Consider the following 21,635-nt stretch of genomic DNA (forward strand, 5'->3'; position numbering starts at 1 on the left):
ATAACTCGAATATGTCATAAGTCGGGGACTACTGTATTTTTATGCAAATAGCATGTTAAATATTCAATAACGTGTTGCTGTAAAAAAAAAAAAAAAACTAGCATAGCACACTTATGAAATACCTCACAGGGAAAGGGAGTGGTCGGCAAATAAATGTAAAAGGTGCACATTATTTGCATAAAATACGGTACCTGTAATTTCCCGATGTGTAGTATGAATCCTAGTGGAGCAGTGGCTAAAGTGCTTGGCTTCCAACCATAATGTTGGTGGTTCAAACCCACCAGCCGCTCTGTGGGAGAAAGATGTGGCAGTCTGATTCCATGGAAATTTACAGCCTTGGAAACCCTATGGAGCAGTTCTGCTCTGACCTATAGGGTTGCTATGTGTAGAAATTGACTCAATGGTGGGTTTGGTTTTGGTTTTAGTATGCTTCCTGCCATTGCCAGTCTATGGGTTAAGACAATCATTTATATGCCTGTAAATCACCTTTGTTCATTTTACTCTACTATGAAAGTGACCTAATACTTATGCATTATAGGGATATTGTAAAACTTGTCAACTATTATAGTTTTCAGATGACAATTTACTTATTATTTTCCAGATTTGCTGTTCTTAGTTGTCTTCCAGTTGATTCTGACTCTTGGCTACCCTGTGTGTCCAGAGTAGAACTGCTCCAAAGCGTTGCTATGCGAGAAACATTACATATATTATCTTAATTATTTTAGGTATTATCATTCCTCTTACCAGAAGAGGAATCTGTAGCTCAGAGTGGTTATGTCAAGTCACTCTTACAACCAGTAAGTGGCTACAGGGCATTACACTCTGCTGGTCTTCCTCCTAACTTCTCACGGTATTGTGCTTCTGGTTTTCTGAGTGTGGCTGTGGCCTGAGCTTAGTGCTTGGCTTTCTTTTCGGTGCACTCTTTTGTAAGTGGTCTCATCTCATCCGGTTACAGGCTTTAAATATGATAACGAAGCACCTACCTGCATGCTAACAAATATTATATGTTTCTCTCTCTTCCTTGGGCTGTTTCTAGGATCACCCCAGCTAGATGTCCGTTATGGCTCTGAAAGTTAGCATATAACAGAACCCTTTATCTCCCTGCTCCTATTTTTTCCAAAGTGGATCTTATCCCAATCTTCCTCATCTCAGTCAGTGTTTATACCAGTCATCCAGTTGCTCATATGAAAAATCTAGGAGTCATCCTTCATTTCATTCTTACATGTAGTCCATCAACAAATCCCATTGTCGATGTGATCCCATATTTGAAGTGATCAAAATACATCCCAAATCCAGCCATATCTCATAATATTTACTAGCTCCATGCCAGTGTAAGTCACTCTCATTTTTCTCCTGGGCCTCTGCAGGAGCCTTCTTTCCTTGCTTGAACTCTTGTTTGCCCTTCAAATTCTCTTCTCCACACAGCAGCCAACGATCTTTCTGAAGCTATTAAATCATGTAACTTCCCTGCACAAAACCCCCTCAGTGGCTTCCCATGACTTCCAAATCCCTTAGGTGGCTATAAGAACTCTGTGACCTGGCCTTGCCTGTGCCTCCAGTCTCAGCTCATTTCCCTCCATCTGGTTCAGGGCTGCAGCTGTTCTGCCTTCTCACTGTTTTGCCAAAGTGTTCAACTCTGCCCTGCGTTGGGGCCTTTACACATGCTGTTCCTTCTGTCTGGAATACTCTTGCCCAGAACTTTCTATGGCTTGTTCAAATACTACCTCCTCAGAAGTTTGTTCAAATACCACCTCACCCTGTACTGTTTATTCCCTTGTCGTGCTTTTTTTAATGCATTTGTCACAATCCAAAACTGTTTATATTTTTGTATGTTTTTATTTTTGTGCTGTCTTTCTTTCCCACCAGAATTGCAACCATCATGAGGGCAGGTGCTCAGGCCATGTGGTTCACTGATATACCCCTAATACCTAAAACAGCTTGTGAAGGGTAGCAGAAATAAAAAGTAAGAGAAGAAATGAAAGAAAAAGACAGTCGTGTTTCTAGCTCAGATCCTGTTGGGTCCCACCAGGCTGTGCTCTCTCACGGTTGTAATTTTTGTCATAATAACAAAAAATTGGTAATGACCCAAATGTCTAGCAATAGAGGACTGTTAAATAAATCCTGGAACATTTATACAATAGAATGTACCTATAAAAAAAATAAATAAATAAAAAGGAACAAAGATCACAATGTACTCTTTAAAGGTTTTTAAAAAAGCAAGTTATAGAACAGTGTGCAAAATATGCTAATATTTGCATTTACAAACTGAGGGGCCCCATGGGTATATATACATATGCCAAACTTATCAAATTATATATTTTAATGATGTGCAGTTTGTTGTATGTCAATTATATCTCAATAAACGTGCAAGCAAAAGTGGAGGAAAAGAATATGTATTTGTATTTGCTTTTATAACATTAAAACAGTAGTTACCTTTTGCAGAAGATAAAACTGCGTAACAGTGTTCAGAATCACGAATTTTAAAATATGTAAAGGTTCTATTGATTCAAAAAAATACATAAATACATACTTTAAAGCATCACTAAGATAGTGGTACCAAGCTCTGTGAGGGCTGGAGGAGGCAGTGGTCACTGTGGGCTGAGGTCAGCAGTCAAGCACACAAAACTTTTCTCACAAGTTCTGCCCTCTATGAAAAGTTTCATTTATCTTTGTGCAAGGCTGTCAACCACAGCCTTGACTGTATAGTTTCCCCATATGTATTTTCTAATTATTATAATGAACTAAAATGTTACTTTTTTTTTCTTGTCCATAAGCTTTCACAAAAAGAAAATAGATAGTGCTTTGTTGTTGTAAAGCATAGCTATATCCACAAGCAAATTACAGTTTTCAAAAAAGTTCTAGTTTGGTTTATGTCTTGGTTACCGAGTGCTGCTATAACAGAAATACCACAAGTGAATGGCTTTAACAAACAAAAGTTTATTCTTTCATAGTCTAGAAGTCCAAATTTAGGGCATTAGCTCCAGGGGAAGCCTTTCTTCCTCAGTTGGTTCTGGAGGAAGATCCTTATCATAAATCTTCCTTTGAACTAGGAGCTTCTCAGCACAGGGATCCTGGGTCCGAAGGACATGCTCTTCTCCTGGCACTACTTTCTTGGTGTTACGAGGTCCGCCTGACTCTCTGCTTGCTTCTCTCTTTCATCTCTCAAAAGAGATTGACTCAAGGTAAAACCTAATCTTGTGGAGTCCTGCCTCATTAACATAATTGCCCCTAATCCCACCTCATTAGCATCACAGAGGTAGGATTTACAACACACTAGGAAAATCATATCAGATAGTGGACAATCACACAATACTGCGAATCATGGACTAGCCAAGTTGACAGATATTTTGGGAGGACAAAATTCAATCCATAAGAGTTTACTACTTGGTTTAAGCAATAATTCCTCCATCCCTTTATCCAATAACCAGTTGCTTCTTAGCTTTACCAAGTCAGTATTTGGGAGAGATTTGCAGGTCCTAGGACAAGTTTACGCTTTGGTCTCGTATGGGTTTTTCTCCTTCATAGTTATCTTGTAACCCAAAGATATATTAATCATTAGGTTAGAGGGCTTGACGGATGCCTTGGACATCTTACAGAACTTTGGTACAAAAAATTATTCTAATGATATATTTTCATAGGAAAATTTCTTCTAATTAATGAATTTCATCCGGCTCTTAAGAGTGCTTTAACTTAAAACTGTGGCTGAATTAAATTTCTAGAAAATAATACAGGATTTCATTAGTTTTCCTAAAATAGTATTGTTTTATCGTGAATTTGAGGGAGATTATAGTAATAATAATAAACTTGATAAAATTAAGTTCAAAATGCATTCTAGAGTCGCACTTCTTTATCCATGACTGGCCTATTGATGTAAGTGGAGTACAGTAAACAGCACTTAATTTGGGCGTTACATAAAGATACCACTGGGAGTTGGCTGGGGCTCCGTTCAGGATGTGTATTGTTACCTTATCCGTGCCTTCACGGATGCCAGATAAAACATTTTTTTTGCTATGGTTATTTCTTGTTTATGGTTGATAAAATGCGCTACATTCAGGTCCAGGAATCCAACTTGAGACATGAACTATGGAGTTATTGTTTTACCCTTAGTCTTTTAGCCCCAATTTGGAGCCCTTTTAGGGGATAGGAGACTAGGAGTAAGCATTCTTGGCCTGGCTCTGCTCCTAACTATTAGGTAATTTGGGAAGACTCCTTCACTCCTCCAGATGCCAGTCTCTTCATCTGTAAGGTGAGGGGGTAGCAGCTAAGACATCTCAATATTTACTATATGCCAGTTTGGGGCCAGACACTATTCTGGGTGCTTCGTATGTATCAATTTTTCCCATCTTCACAACCACTCTATGAAGTAAGCACTATTATTTCCATTTTTAAAATGAGTAAACAAATCCCTTTACCTTCATTTTTTTCTATTGCACTTATTCTAACATTTTTATAAACTACACTTTTTAAAATTGGTTTCATCGATGCATTCATGCAGCACACTTTTTTTTTTAATGTGAAAATAGGAGTTCATGTAACTATTTCTGATAGACCATGAAAAGAAGGGTGTTGCCCTGTCTAAACAGTGTGAAAGTTTTTGGGTTTATGGAGTACCTAGGTAGTACAAACAGTTAACGCACTCAGCTGCTAAAGGTTGGAGGTTCGAGTCTACTCAGAGGTACCTTGGAAGAAAGGTCTGGCAGTCTACTTCAGAAAAAGCAGCCGCTGAAAACCCTGTGGAGTACAGTTCTACTTTGACACACATGGGGTCATCACAAGCCTGAATCAACTGGACAGCACCTGCTTTCTGTTCCCTTTAGTCCAAATTGACAAGATTTCTGCTGCAGTTGTTGTTTGGACCCATCAGCCACAAGCCTAATCTCTTTACCAAAAGATTGTGTAGCCATGCCCTTGGTGATAGTTCTAGGACATTCTTTCTTAGTTTATACAACAGAACTTTCCAAATCCTTAACATTAGCATACTGGGAAATACTCATCATCAAAAAGAAACTTAATAAATGCAAGGGAGCTGAGATTTTTGCTGCTCCCACTGTTTATCTCATCAGCAAGGAAACATCTATATGGCACAGTGGTCATATTTTTGCCAGAATTTAGTATTTGGAATATTGAGGAAGCAATAGCAAAAACTTCAGCTGAACCATGAATTGCAATCTACATCAACTTCCAAGTCTGTTAAATTCTAAATTTAAATCAATATTATTTCACACGTTTCATATCTAACAATAACTTTAAATCTGCGTGTATGCATATATCCCAAGCCAAAACCCCAGTGCTGTCGTGTCGATTCCTACTCATAGCGACCCTATAGGACAGAGTAGAACTGCCCTATAGAGTTTCCAAGAAGCACCTGGCAGATTCGAACTGCCGACCCTTTGATTAGCAGCCATAGCACTTAACTACTACGCCACCAGGGTTTCCATGCATATATATACGTATATATATGTATATATAAAATGTATATAAACATACATTAGGTAAACTGGCTTGAATGAAATGAAATCAATCTATATAATTATATGACTATTAAATCAGCATAAAATGGAATGTCAAACTATTCTCTTTAGGTATAACTCTGGCTGCATAATAGAATTGGAGAGCTTTTTAAAATGTGCAGTGGTGCAGGGACATCCCCTTACCTCAGGCACTTCATCATCATAAGAGATGGCTTCTGAATTAGTGCAAGACGAGGACACACTTGACTGCTTTTATCAGAGTCATGAGGATGTGCAGAGTAACTCACCCAGCATGGTCTAGCTGCCGCTCCCACTGGGCTGTATGCCCAGCCCCATAGGGTGAATTCGAAGGGATGTTTCTTGCTGTTGGTCTCTAGAACCATCCTCAGAAATAATGCTGGTGAGTGCTGACTCCTCGCCATTATCTTGTTCACTCTCTACAGCAACCATATGAGGTGTGTATAATAATCAAAATTTTACAGATGAGGTTAAATAATATGGTTGCTCAAAGCTGCACTGTTACTAAGGGACTGTCTGTATTTGAGCCGAAGTTTGACCCCCAAAATCATGTGATTAGATACACAAAGTCTTCTAATATTGGAACTAGATTGGAGCAAAGCTTCTAAAATCACATTCCAATTTAACAATCACACTGTGCTAGGACATGTGGGGGATTAGAAATGAAGTCACAAGCTCCCTAAAGGAACTTACAATATAGTAAAAGATATGAAAACAATATATAACATAAACCTTTCCTGCAAAAGTTAAATAAGTATCTAAGAACCTAAAACGTATAATGCTCTTCTGGGAGGCCAAACCTAAACCCATCACAGTCGAGTTGATTCTGACTCATGGCAACCCTATAGGACAGAGTAGAACTGCCCCGTAGGGTTTCCAAGGAGCGGCTGGTGGATTCAAACTGCTGACCTTTTGGTTAGCAGCCGAGCTTTTAACCACTGAGCCACCAGGGCTCCTTTTGGAGGCCACACATGCTAAAGTCATCAATAAACAGGCCTACCGTTTCTCATATTCAGGTTCAAATGTTCACCTTGAATACTTACCAAATTTCCTCCACTGCTGCAGATGTAATCAAAATGGAGAAAGAGTGATGAAAACTGACCAGTGAGTAAGCTGTCTGAGAGTTGGGAGTATCTGGGCATACATACAGAAAAGGTGGCTCATTACTTATAATGACAACTGCAACACCACAGACGGCTTGACAGGTTCTTGGACCATGCATCTGTTCTGAGACCTTTAAAAAACAAAAAACTAACAAACTTTTTTTTTTTTTTACTCTTTGTATTTTCTTGATAAAAGTCAGTTTGATGGGAGTTTAATAAAGAGAAGAAGGAATAAATTACTATCTTACGTGCCTGCTAAAAGCAGTCACCAAATTGCATCAATTAAAATTTGAATGTTCAATCTCTAAAGTTAGTAGAGATGCTAACAGCTCTTTCAAGTTCTTGGCAACCAAATTCCTTAAGTATAAAATAATATTTAAAGTCCTTTTGGTACCTTTACTACATTTGATGAAGGGAATAAACTGCTGATTTCATGCATATATGCAGCAAACATCAATATTATATATGTAAATTCAGGAATATTTTAATTGGTAAGTGTATAGAATCCTGTAGTAATTAAATCAAGTGATAACAAGTACCTCTTTCAAAGACCATTTTCGGGTGGATTAAAAATAACCTTCAACTGAGGCCTGAATTTCAAAGTCTAGTTGCCATCAAGTCAACTGTGACTCGTGGCGACCCCATGTGTGTCAGAACTACACTCCATAGGGTTTTCAGTGGCTGATTTTTTTTTAGATCATCAGACCTTTCTTCCAAGGCACCTCTGGGTGGACACAAACCTCCAATCTTTCAGTTAACAGCTGAACGCATTAACTGTTTGTACCACCCAGAGACTTCTAAGAACTGAATGTTGTTGCCAGCAGTCAAGCTGGCCCCCAACTCGTGGTGATTCCCATGCACAATGGAACGTGTCCCATTCCCATGACCAGTTGCAGATAGGACCATTGTGATCTTTAGGGCCTGAATACACTTGTGTAAATAGGGTTGTTATGTTTTTTTTATGCCAAATTTAGTACAGAACAGATGATTGTGACATATGAAAGTTACCCTTGCTTGAAATCAGAAAATTTAAGTCTATGTGATTTCCATCTTTCAACTTTCTAAGCCTCTATTGTCTCAACTATTTAAATGGAGATAGTAAACCTTGTGTCATCCAACTACAAAGGTAAAATGAGGGCACATGTGGAAGTGCCTGAACTATGTAATAAGCTTTGTTGAGAAGATTTTGAGGCCCAGGAATGTATACCTGAAACAAAATCAGATATCCAAGCCTCGAAATGTGACTCCATGGGGCAGGGAACTCAATGATTAAAAATATAGGTAAATATTTTGTTGTTTTAAATGATAAAATTTCATTTCAGGAAGCTTGAGTTAACGGGAGATAAAGCTGCTGCAGAAGCAGTGAGAAGGAGCAAGGTTGAGCTGGAGTCAGGGAGAAGGGCCTGTAAGCAAGGTCAGAGAAGCCTTTTGTGGGTGTCTGGGCAGAGCTGAACACCCAGACAATAGAAAAGGACGCTCAAGACGATTTTTGTGGGGATCAGAGAAATTATTATGAAATATGGCACCACTACTCACTGGGCAATATGGCCTAGGCAGACCAAAATGATACTTCTTTGCTGGTCAGAGGATGAGAGAACCTCTTAACTGGGTTTGGAGGTGTGCATAAAGATGACTGAGGGGGGAAAAAAAGGCCATTAAGGATTGGAGCAAAACAATTGGTTAATAAGGGAATCCTATGGGATGCCTAACTGAGTCTAATTTAATGGCTCATTTTATTACACTAAACAGAACAGAAACCATGTTCCTCTGTAGTAAATGAGAGTGCCGCCAGCCTGTTAGAATAAATATTATTGGTTAGATTAAAGCTGAGGAAAAATCAAGGGCAACAAAAATGACATTTTCTGGTTATGTCCAGACAAGGACAGAAAAGCGATAATGCTTGAAACAGCTGATTTACAATGCCGAAATCCATCACTGAATTGAAAAGGTAAAATGAACACAGGAAGGGAAATTTAGGATTAAGATGAGTGTTTGAGCTTGCAAAAAAAAAACGTAGTTCTCTAATACTTAAAAGTTCTCCCAGCCTAGAAAAATTACACCTCAACAAGTAGAGCTTGCAAATAAGAATCGTACCAAGAGTCAGCACATCTATTTAACTCTGTAACTACATAATTAAGTCCCTAACTCAAATCAGAAGTTCTGGGCCATTTATGTCAAATTTCTGTTTAGATGGCTAAAAATATATGATTATTTTTATAGATTTTGCGGCATTCATAGGCCTCTCTACTACACAGAAGGCAGATGCAGGTATGTTTATCCCCAAACCTTCACATACTAGCTGCCGAACAGCAAAGCTATCATTACCCGTAACTGAAGCTGCAATGTCATTTGTGGATGTCATATTTAGATCTTCATTTTTTTTTTGTTATTATTTCTTTTGAAGCACCATATTGTTGTAGGAAAAGAATTTAAGAAGCATTCACAGATAAAATGTACAATGATTCATTCTTCCAAAGTCCCATCTTATGCTAATTAAGAAGAGAATAAGGCCTAGGGGAGCACCAAAAAGGAGCACAGTGAACATAAATTCATAAGCTGGGATGAAAACAGCATTTTAAGTGATGAAATCAATATATGGTGCTGCAATTACCACTCAAAACCCACACTGTTTAGGAAAAATGATGTTGGACAATTGGACAACTGGACAATTGCAGCTGGACTTACCATTTTTCAAGCAAAAAATCTTCAGGTTTGGTGGTGGTGGTTTCTTTTGTTTTAACTTTCAGGAAAATGCTTACTGTGACCATTTGATAACTTTAATGATTTTCCAACTTTTCATAACTGAGACAATGCAGGCAGACTGACTTTCATTTTTATTTTTTGGTGAAAATACATGTAACAGAATAACAGACTATTTTTCCTTCAAGTACATAGGAGAAGACAACAATGCTAACAATCCTCATCTAGTCTGACAGCAATTCTACAAGTACTTACTCTGGTTAGGAACATAAAAGGTCAAGTACAACATTGCTACTAAGGTAAGAGATTATCAAGTAAGACAACAATTACATTTTTCTTTTGGAGATTATGTTCACAAGATACAGCAACAATTTCCAAAATTTTCAGACTCTACAAGGATCACATTTAGTTGAATTATATTTCTATGATTAGATCTATACATAAACAGAGACCAGAACAAGCAAGATATATAACTAAATATTCACACAAATCTTCATACTGCATGGGAAAACAAAATCGATATTTTTGCAAACTTTCTCAATTACAAGCAAAAAGCAGGTCTGTAAACTTCAATTTTCCCAGTATGCAGAAATAGGGAAAGGAATTAACAGGATTTTACTCAGAAACGGTGACATGAGGGGCAGGTTTATCACTATCTACCACATACAAAAGGGCACTCCTAGAACAATAGAAAGAAAACATCAAGACTTGCATTTTTATTTACAAAAATCTACTGGTGAATTCAAGGAGTTAGGGAATATTGAAGGAAAACCCTCTTCCAAGCACCCTATTCAAACCCTAACCCCTCTGACTGTCCTATCCCTACCTGGGAACAGCCCCAGGGGCCTCCCCTCCCCCACAGGCCCTGCAGGTTTCCAGGCCCACTCTCCAGCAGGTGCATTCTGCTTGTGTTCAGTTTCCTAGCCTAGAGAACCTGGTGTGACCTACAAAATGTTGCCTTGGGCTTTATATCTCTAAGTAGTCCAAGGCCCAAAAGAGAATTTCCATCTTTAGAAAAATGGAGTGAAGCTAGTTTTAGTTGCCTTAAATCACATACTGCTCTGGGTCTGTTACTTCTCTCCTCCCAGTTTCTCAAACTAAAGCTCAAGAAACCTCCAGGAGATTTGGGCGTAACAGATAAGGAAAAGGGGTGGGGTTATCAAAGTTAGCCTAAAAGAACACTGCTCATAATTAAGCAATTAACCTATAGGTCTCCCTTTGAAACTTTTAGGACTTGTTAAAGGAAATGGGGTGGAGGCATGGGGACAGAAGAGGGCACTTAGAAAGCTGAAGTCTATTTTACAGTACCTCTTTCTCCCTCTCAACACAATCAAGAGAAGAGTAAATTACACAAAAGGCCTACTTTAACAGTTTTTTTTTTCTAAGTTGTAGCTGCTTTAGAGAGAGAAAGATAGGCATAACAGGCCCTGCAAGCCAGAGACACGTCTTCCTCTGTGGCACTCTTTCCATCCTGGCACCCTTGTTGTGTTCAGGGTAGGTACAGGAGGGGAGATGAGGAGGGCACCTAACAAAGTTGCCAAGATTAAGTGTGGTTTGTTGGCTGGGGCTCAGAAAGGCTGACTGCTGAAAGGGGCCCCATTCCCCTTAGCTTTGCACATTGCCACATAAGGCTGTCCAACCTGCCTAACAGCAGAGTAGGTTTATGGGTAATCATTTAAGGTTGGGGGGTGGGAAGGATGTTTGCCTGTGTGCTGGTTGGGAGCCTGGGTCCACAGATAGTACTGAGGAGGCAAACACTGGTGGCCTAGGCAAACCTTATCCAGAAAGGTGAGAGCAGGTGGGGGGGGGGGGGCCATAGCAGAGGCCTTCATAAACTCACCCGTAGCTGGTCACAATGCAGGGTGATGGAGGCACAGGAAAACCAATGTAAAAACATACAACACTTCTTGTCTTTTACCTCATTCATACCTAGTAGCCACCTACTAGCCACCTCCCTGTTCTGCCAGACAACCAGCAGCGTAGATGGCATGGGCCAAGGGAGGCAGCTGAAATACAGTTGATACAGGCCTGGAATGTCCAGTTTGGGTCGATGGCTGGCACCATCTATTTTAGCTTCATTTTGCAGTGGTGAAATGCAAAGCTTGCCGCAGAGCGCATGGGTATCAGGAGCACAGTCAGCATAAGGCATGAAGTCCAAATAGTTGTTTGCAAAGACCTATCAAGCTTCCTTGTGGATTTCTTGTAGATAAACACATAAAAAACTGGGAGAAGACCACAGCCACTGACAGGTTCCAAGCCATGCAGAGGAAGGCAGTGCACATCTACAGCATCATGTGCCTGGCACAAAGCGGTGGTAGGCCACGGGCTTGGAACACGTAACATGTTGCAGAAAAGCAGCGAAGGCTGAGAGGAAGCAGAAGAGCACAGACACAGAGGTGACAATCTTGCAACTGGCTGTCGAAGCTTTAGAAGAACCAAAGGACAAACCAGCATAAAGAGAAAGCAGATAAAAGTTCGCATGCTGTTGGCTAAGCACAGGTCCAAGACGAGGTGCTAAGGAAACTTGTTAAGGAGCTTCTCACAACGGCAGGAGTCAGCCAGACTGGAACCTGAAGGACAGGGGATTCTCCACTGGCTCCCTTGCTGGGCCTCGCATTCCTCTGCGGCCACCTTCACCCATCAGGTAGTACTGCAGGGGATTGGGCCACAGTTCGTCTTTGATAATCTCAGCAATCTTGTCAAATTCTTGGAGGTTGTTGTCTGAGAACCAGTTGAAGAAGCTGTGGATACTGTTTCCTTCCCGGTTCCTGTGGACGTGGGCCTGGGGGTCTTGGCCCCGGTGCCATCGGATTGGAGTGGCAAGACACACTACTCGGCCTGAGGATCTGCGCTCATATTCCTTGACGAGCGCCTCATTTCGGAAATAGGGGTTGCACTGAAAGATGAACTTGAATTTGCAGCCGGCTCTGGGGTGTTTCAGCTCCTCCAACTCCAAATTGATCATGTATTTCATCATATCTTCATCTTGGTCACTGATCATAGGTGATAGCTGGGGGTGGTTCCGAAAGGCAGTGACCCAGAAAACTGGGATATTCTGGATGATGAAGCTCCTGCGCTGCATATGGAGTCTTCGCATCCGGCCAAACTTGCGCTCCAGCTGAAGGAAGGCCCGGTCAGCCTGGGCATTTACGTTTGACAGCTCCTGATCGATGGCCTCCAGCGAGCCCGGGGAGTTACCGGTCTTCGGTACTCTGGCCGCTTTCTCCTGTTTCATCTCCCCTACAGCCTTTCTTTCCTTCTGTACCGCCTTTTCCTCCACCACCCACTCTGCTTCTCTCTTCTTTTCCGCTGCCGCTGAGATGGCGCACTTTTTAGTCGTCACTTCCTTGGCCTTCGCCCCCGCCATCATCTGAGACGCCACGCCTACTGCGCCACGGGCTTCTAGGGCCTTCTCCCCTGCAGGGCCCTGCAGCTCTTCACCAAGGTGGCCATTTTTCAGGGTGCGGTCAAACGCCACGGAGGCACAGGCGGCTTTCGGGCGTCCTGTGGGAGGTGGAGCCTTTTCCTGCCCGGCTTTGGCTGCAGCCTGGTTGCGGTTAATAGGAACTCGGAAGCGGAGCGCGAAGCCACAGTCGAAAGAACCTGCGGCGGTCCCCAAGGTGACTCCGGCCATGTCCGCCATCACCTGTGTCACATCGGATTCCCTTTGGAGCCTCCGGTACTGGCGTGGGTCCGGGTCTCCCGTGGCATGATCGGGAGTAGCGAGGTCTCGGCTTTTAGCGAAAGGGAGGTTATCGTCCCCATCCAGACCACTCATTTTGATAGAACTTAAACCAGCAAAAGGAGCGTCCCTTGTCCTTGTCCTCTCTGGAAGCCGCGCTCCTCCCCAATGAGCCCCTCGCACCACCCTTCTTTTCGTCTTTGGCTGATGCTTCCATGGCAACGGTTGACGTCAGGGCTGTCGTATCTTAAAACTTCGCGAGACCGCCTCTCTCCCCCTCCCCTATTATGCTTGTCATTCCTAGCGTATTCCTTTGTCTTCGTATTACAAAATGTGAATTTAGCCTGGAAAAAAGATTTGACTTACATAAATATAGGGTCGGAATGAGTCAGAATCGACTCGACGGCAACGGATTTGGTTTTTGGCTTTTTAAATGGAGGTAAACCAAACCCAAACAGGAACTGTGTTAATGAGGATTTCTAAGATTCAGTAGATTGTGCAATTCACAGGTCTTCCCTCCTTGTACAGATTCTTGGCTATTACCAAAGAATTGAGACATGCAGAGCTTGGTTTTTAAGAAAAGTGGAGTTTTGCTGTGTTAAGTGTGATGATAAAATTAGGAGCAGTTGAAATGGAAAGTCTGCTCATCCTAACAAGGTACAATAAAAAGATTATTTAAACCTGCCTTACAGATTTTAAAGTTTATGTACTTTGGACAACATCTATAAAGCAATTGGACAATATTTCCTCTTTTAGCTAATATGGGTTGTAAAATGTTTTTTCCTTACTTAGAGGCGGCACCCCTCCCCCCCCCCGACACAAACACACATTTCACCCTTATTACTGAAATAAATATCATTTCAGGGTACTTTAATCTCTCAAATGTTGCATACTATATGTTGCTTATCCTCAGGTTATAATCTTCATCTAAAAGGAGTTCCTGCTGCATAATGCCTGTTGGCATGACAAAACTGGCTGCCCTCAAGTCCATTCTGACTCAGAGAGAGGACAGAATAGAACTGCCCCATAGAGTTTCCAAGGAGCGCCTGGCAGATTTGAACTGCTGACCTCTGCATTAGCAGCCGTAGCACTTAACCACTACACCACCAGGGTTTCCTGTGGGCATGAAGCTAGCAAATATTACCAATATTTGCTCTATGGTAATTCACTGCAGTAAAAAGGCAATAATCAACTGTTTGTAGCCACCTAAGCTATTAAACATCTCTTAAAATATTTGCTTATGTAAAGTAAGTTTAGCTATTAACTTTTCAAGTCAGCTCATAGAATTCGTTTGACAGTAATGTCACTACTGTCTGCTATTTGTGTTATTTGTTGGGATGTGAGAATACTGATGTTTACCCTTAGAACAATGTAAGACCGAAGGGAAACTTAAATGTTACATATTTATGATTAATACCTTAAATTCATATTAGAGAAACAATTATAACTATTTGTAAGAGAAACTTTCTCAGGAAGCTCCCCAGATTTTGTTCACTTTCAAACACGGGCTTGGAAGAGGATCTAGTGAGAAGGATTTAGAGAGAGAAGCAATATGTATGAGACTTCTAATGAGAAACATACTCCAACTAAGGATGAGGTGCTGTTGGAAAGACACTGGCAGACACTACAAAGAAAACATCTGTCACAGTTTCATAGCTTAGCTCACAAAAGCTTTCTGGAGAATTTATAGACGTTTGAGTTTTTGTTGTGCCTCTAGTAGCCTACACGAGGACATAACTATCCAAATTGACCTGTACTGGCTGCCAGCTAATCAGTCATCCTATAAAAAATGTGCAAGCTAGAGTCATACTTCTCCAACTGTAATTACTTTTCTCTGCCCTCTTTCCATTATTAAATCTTACCTTTGAGGGGGGAAATCAATATATTGGTTTATATTCTTTGTAAACAAGTAAACAGTATGCTATAATTAAGTGTGAGACTCTGAGTCATTCTTTAGCACTGCTATGCTTCGTTTCTTTTTCTAAAGAATCTTTGAGCTGTCGAAGGAGCAATTCTTTTGGATTATAACAAGCCAAGATGCAGAGAAAAAGCAAGTGCTTACGGAAAAATTACTTTGCCATGCAGGGAAAAAAAAAAAACTGTCTTCTATTTGCAACAGAAAATTATTCAATTATGTAGGGCTACTAACTGTGAACTTTTTTCTCTTGATGTATATATTAAAATTTTAAAAACATTTATATCTCTTGTTCGGTGCTGACGAGTCAGTCCTGACTCATAGTGACCCTATGTACAACAAAATGAAACACTACTCCTGTGTCATCCTAACAATCATTATTATGCCTGAGCCCATTGCTGCAGCCACTGTGTCAGTCCATCTCATTGACAGTCTTCCTCTTTTTTGATAACCCTCTACTTTACCTACAATGATGTCCATTTCCAGGGACTAGTCCCTCCTGATAATATCCAAAATACATGAATTGAAGTCTCGCCATCCTCGCTTCTAAGGGGCATTCTATTTGTGCTTTTCAAGACAGATTTGTTCCTTTTTCTGGCAGTCCATGGTATATTGAATATTCTTTGCCAACACCATAATTAAAAGGTGTCAGTTCTTCTTCCGTTTTCTTTATTCATTGTCCAGCTTTCGAATACATATGGAGCAACTGAAAATACCATGGCTTATATCTCTACTGCTTGAAATACCCCTGTTCGTAGCTTTGGCCGAGACGTACATGGGGTCGCCACAAGTTGGAATTGACACGACAGCAACAGGTTTCTTTTTTTTAGTTTTAGCTTTGACTAATCCTGTCACTTGAATCACTTTCCACTCATGACACCCTGTCCATTTTTTAAAACTCATTGCAAGTCTACCTCATATAGATTGTAGTAGGCATTTTAAATGCATTTAATTTCATAAGCAAGGACCTAGGAAGCTCAGAGAGGTTAACTGGCCCGTAGTTATATATATATATTAATTGGCAGTTTTTTTTTTTCCATCTCCTATGTTCCTTAACCATCTTACCATCCTGATAGTCCTCTGAATTTCTATAGCTCTTATGACTTTTGCCAACCAATTTGGTATGTATGTGTTCTCTACTTTTTAACTTTGTTGGTTGTTTCATACGGGTCAGGCTCATCCCAGCTAGATAAGGAGCTGCATAGAAGTTTCTTCTTTAGCCCAGTGACTGTCTCATGGAAGGTCAAGCAAGAATTTTCTTTGGCAGGTGTCTTCTTGTTACTTTGAGTGGGGATCCAGAATCTGACTCAAGTGGGAAATTTCCAGTGCTTCTGTGAGGCCTCTATTGAGCGCTTGTTTGGAGTTTGGTCTTCTTTATCCATATTTCATTTTAATTTTGATCATCTTCTTTTGTTGAGATCTCATTTGATTTTTGGTCTGTTATTTTGGCACCTCCCTTCACTTTTTTTTTTTTTTTTTTCTTCACTATGGGAAATTCTGATTTTCCTTCTTCCTCCAACATTACTGCCACTGTGGCAGTCATTCTGTCTAGTATCTCCAAAAATGGTCAGCTTTTACTAATGCAATTTAGAACTTCAGTTGCCTTTTTTGGGAAACTTGAGATCTTCACAAACTAGCTCATCTAAGACCGCTCCCTTCCCATCACTCTCCCTTATTCCTTTTTCCTTTTTACCACCGTCAACCTTCCCTTCAGCTCCCTTGAATCCTTTATCTGCTCCCCTTTAGTACTCCTACTTCTTCCAACCTTCTGTTAACCCCTGTCAGACCTTTCCCTTCCCACTCCATCCCCTTCACACTCCATATGTGTAACAGACTGGCCTTCCCCCAACAATCCCTTATACCCCTTCTTCCCTGAACCTCCTGCTCCACTCTTTCAATTTTCCTTTACAACCCAGTTCATGGACCACCTTCTCTTCAGTCCAATAAACCACTGTAGCAAGGTGCTCAGGGACCCCAAAAGCAACCATCTAAGGCTGAAAAGTTAACTGGAAACAAACTGGATACTTTATTCATCCGAATGGACTTTGGAAACACCCAGTCAGTTGGTGTCTCTGAGTTTCTACCTAAAATTTAATCCACAGCTTCCCTAAAATTATACAATAGTGCAAGAAAATCTTAAAGTCATCTCTACAAATATTTGTGGGGAAGATTTACCCCTCATATTGAATGATAACACCAACCTGTCCCATCTGCCAGAAATAAAGTTTTAGTAAAAATATAAAGGTGGAGTAGGAACTAAAGTCAGCTGTTTTATATAAACCTGTGAGTTTTATACTTTGGTGTTTATGCCTAATTCATGGCTGAAATTTTAAAGATATAAGCTCTATAGTTGTATCTGTCAGCATGTTTTTTTATATATATATGTATATACGTATAATACATTCCTACCTCTGAATGGTATTACCAAAATTAACTTATAAAATTCCTTCAAGGAGCTCTATTTTAATTTAGAGATAAATAAGCACTTATATAAACATTTGTTTGTTAGCAGCAGTTGAGTTGGCTCTGGACTCATGGTGACCCTGTTTACAACAGAAGGAAACATTATCCAGTTTTGTGCCATCCCCATGATTGCACAATTGCAGATCAGACTGTTGTGATCCGTAGAGTTTCCGTTGGCTGATTTTTTTAAGGAGATCACCAGGCCTTTCTTCCTAGTCTGTCTTGGTCAGAAGGATCCATGGAAACCTGTTCAGCATCATAGCAACTTGCAAGCTTCCACTAACAGATGGGTGGTGGCTGTGCATGAGGTGTGTTGGCTTTGAATCGGACCCAAGTCTTCTGCATGGAAGGTGAGAATTCTACCACCGAACCTCCAGATATGCCATACTTTATGTAAATTAACATTGATAACTCAGAAGACAGCTGTTTATATTAAACAAACAATAGTAAACTAGTTTGTCACAGATTCACCAAAATTACATGAACTTGAATTTTTAAAACATTTGGGTTAGTTTTCATAGGAGTACCCCCCCCCCGCTTTTTTTTTTTTTTTTTTTTACTTTGGAAGTATCAGAAGTTCAGTTTTCTTAATTTCTGAGAGTTTTGGGGTATTCGACTGATAATACTCAACAAAATTAAGGGAACCAACTCTTCTCACTTCTGAAAGAGTTAGGTTAATAGCCATGGTACCTCCTATATGTACGTTTAAAATCTTTTATTATCACTCTGGTTAAGTCGGTAGTCAAGTATTCTTTCTCCATAGCCATGAACTTATTTAATCAAGTATTCAAACCTCGTGTTAGCTTTTGGCATTTTGTCTTTCCAAAATCTAATCCTAAATAATATCTTTTGCACCTAAAACTCTGAAAAATCATAAAGGATTTGTCCCTTCACCTTGTAAAAAAGAAAGGTACTACAAATAATAAGGCGTATTTGATAGGTTATGAGTTTCATGGGAAGCATTGTCAAACGAGAGATGTTTAACTTTCCCTAGGTTAAATTTATATGGACAACATGTTATTAATGTATTTTCAGAAATTGTGTGAACTTTCTAGAGATTTTTCAGTGCTCTTTCTGTCCATGATATGCCCTGGTTCTGCTTTGCCTCATGTTAGACAATAATAATGTAATCTGTCATAATTTCAACTTCTAAAATGTCGCATGTCACAGAAATACTGTATTTTTATGCAAATAGTGTGTGACTTCTATGTTTGCCAACTACTCCCTCACCCCTTAAGGTATTTTCCTAAGTGCGCTATTCTAATTTTTGTTATAAAACCAAAAACCAAACCCATTGCCATCCAGTCGATTCCGATTTATAGCAACACTATAGGACAGCATAGCACCGTCCCACAGAGTTTCCAGGGAGCGCCTGGTGGATTCGAACTGCCAACCTTTTGGTTAGCAGCTGTAGCACTTAACCACTACTCTACCAGGGTTTCCAATTTTGCTATAGCACATGTAAAAAGAATTGGCATAGTGGAGCTTACCAAAATACCTTGCGGGGGAGGGAGCAATTGGTAAACAAATGTAGAAGGCACGCATTATATGTGTAAAAATACACTAACCAAATTTCCCTGTCTTTTACATTATTTTTGTAATGGACTCTCATCAGATCTTTCACTTTTGAAAATTATCAGTAATAAGTTAACCACGGCCATTTTAAGTCTTTTGTCCACTACATATGTTTTTGTTTTACTCTGATGCTTCCCTGAAAATACTTGCAATCAGCTATAGGTCAGAGTTCTTTGTCTTCAACAAGAAGAGACTATCTCAGAGACTTATAGAAAGAACTATGCCAGGTACTGTTGGGCACAGGCTTCTGATAGCATTGATTAATAACCTTGAGACCATCCTGTTGGACTGAATCAGGATTTCCAGAACTCTAGTGGAGAATGGGGGACGGTGGTGGTTCAGTGGTAGCATTTTCACCTGCGAGACCTGGGTTTGATTCCTGGCCAATATACCTCTATCACAGTCACCACCATCCATCTGTCAGTGGAAGCTTATGTGATACTGTGATGCTGAAACAAAGGCCTGCTGATCTACTTCTGAAAATCAGCCATTGAAAACCCTTTGAATCTCAACAGTTTGATCCTGTTGTGCAGGGGGTCACCATGAGTAGGGGCCAACTCAATGGCCGCTAACAAGTGGAGAAGCTGATGGGTTCATGAAATTGCTAACACAAGATCACACAAAAGAAGAATTAACTGCATGGGAATGAATGAACTGATGAAGGATGATTATGGATTTGGTTTCGAATATTGCGGATGTTTTAATGTTCTGTTTTCTAGATATAAGGAACTCCTTTCTCTTTTCTCTCAAGCTATCTATAACCCGTTACAATTGCGTAGACTGTGCTTTTGTAAACAGAAATGAAATATTTGTCTTTTTCTCCCTGCTTCATCCCTCTAGAATTTGGAAACCATTATTGAATATTCTTATTTTTATGGCAATGTAATTATTTGCATTACTTCAGTAAGACTCTGTCCTCCCTGTTAATCAGATGTAACTGGAAACATTGGTTATATAATAAAAGTTTGACGGGAATGTCACATTTGAGAATGGTGCTCATAGGATCAGATATGACCAAATGCTTTTTAAGGAACTAAGGTTGACTTTATGGGGCTGTCTTAGTCATCTAGTGCTGCTATAACAGAAATACCACAAATGGATGGCTTTAAAAAAGAGAAATTGATTTCCTCATGGTAAAGTAGGCTAAAAGTCCAAATTCAGGGCGTCAGCTCCAGGGAAGGCATTTTCTCTCTGCCAGCTTTCTCATCAATGTTCCCCTAGAGTAGGAGCTTCCCTGTACAGGGACCCAGGGTCCAAAGGATGTGCTATGCTCCTGGCACTGCTTACTTGGTGGTACAGGGTCCCCCCTTTCTACTAGCTTTGCTTTCCTTTTATCTCTTGAGAGATAGAAGGTGGTGTAGGCCACACCCCAGGAAAACTCTCTTTACATTGAACCAGAGATGTGACCTGGTAAGGGTGTTACAATTCCACCCTAATCTTCTTTAACATAAAATTAACAATCACAAAATGGAGGACAACCACAGAATATTGGGAATCATGGCCTAACCAAGTTGATACACACAGTTTTGGAGGGACATAATTCAATCCGTGACAGGGGCCAATGCTTATAAAGCCCTTAGGAAAACTGTCTTGGTACCTGGCTTAGAGTTCCCAGCCTTACAAGTGAATAAGTTCACTTGCTGACAGTTCTGGGAAGCTCGGGATATTTTGGGAACCTTGAGAAGAAAGGAATTCTATGGGTAGTGCAGTTGAAGTCTCATGGTTTGGCTTATCATTGAGAGGCTTTTAAAAGTCCAACCTGAGATTCCCTATGAAGACTTCTAACAAAGCAAATTTTAAAAGGCCTATATAATAAATTGGAGCCCTGGTGGTGTAGTGGTTAAGAGCTTAGCTGCTAACCACCAGCAGCTCCTTGGAAACCGTATGTGGCAGTTCTGCTCTGTACAGTAGAGAGTCACTATGAGTCAGAATCGACTCAACGTCAACAGGTTTTTTATATAGTAAATTACCATCCTTGTTGCACCTATGTGAATAGTGAAGATCAGCCTTATTTTATGATCAAGAATAATCTTGCTCTGAGATTATCTTTGACCAAAAGGAGGATGGCTATAAAGAGAAATTTTATTTTTCAGTAGAAGATTATAGCACACCCTAGTGGGTTATGTCTTGGAGCTATTTTGCAACTCTTTATAAACTGCAGGTAACAGTCAAAATGGCTAGGCTATCGGGCCCAGTTGTTTGGTCAAACACTAGATGTTGTTATGAAGGTACTATGTGTGATTAACATTTACAGTTAATTGGCTTTAAGTAAAACAAATTACACTGTATAATATGGATGAGCCTTACTTAATCAGTTGAAGGCTTTAAAAAGAGCAAAAACTGAGGTTTCCCTAGGAAGGGAGGAATTTTGCCTCAAGACTACAACATAGGAATCCTGCTGAGTTTCCAGCCTGCTTACCTGCCTTATGGAGTTTGAATTTGCCAGTCTTCTCAACTGTGTGTATTTTTTTTTTTCTCAACTGTGTGAGCCAAATTCCTTAAAATATATAAACCTCAATCTCTCTCAGCCTCTCTTTCCCCTCTTCTCTCTCCACCGCATCTCTCTATATCTAGTTTTTAAAAGCATAAAGGTTCTTTCAATAAGTATAGATATAAATTCCAAGCATTAGAAAGTGTGCTGTCGGAGCTTAATGTGCATTTTCTTAGTGTTAGATAATGGTATATCTTATAATCAGTGTTTTAGAGTA

General features: G+C 40.1%; 1 protein-coding gene across 1 annotated transcript; it reads right to left on the reverse strand.

Moving 5' to 3' along the window:
- Positions 1–9,409: 9,409 nt before the first annotated feature.
- TSPYL4 (TSPY like 4) lies at positions 9,410–13,175 on the reverse strand. The gene has a single exon (XM_010597828.3). The coding sequence runs from the start codon at positions 13,068–13,070 to the stop codon at positions 11,847–11,849; it is 1,224 nt and encodes a 407-aa protein (XP_010596130.1). The 5' UTR covers positions 13,071–13,175; the 3' UTR covers positions 9,410–11,846.
- Positions 13,176–21,635: the final 8,460 nt, after the last annotated feature.

This window comes from Loxodonta africana, chromosome 1 (genome assembly GCF_030014295.1).
Source record: "Loxodonta africana isolate mLoxAfr1 chromosome 1, mLoxAfr1.hap2, whole genome shotgun sequence".
NCBI classification, from domain to species: Eukaryota; Metazoa; Chordata; class Mammalia; order Proboscidea; family Elephantidae; genus Loxodonta; species Loxodonta africana.

Bases quoted from the DNA above. Each gene is read 5' to 3' on its own strand.
- TSPYL4 (XM_010597828.3), bottom strand. From the start codon at position 13,070: ATGAGTGGTCTGGATGGGGACGATAACCTCCCTTTCGCTAAAAGCCGA.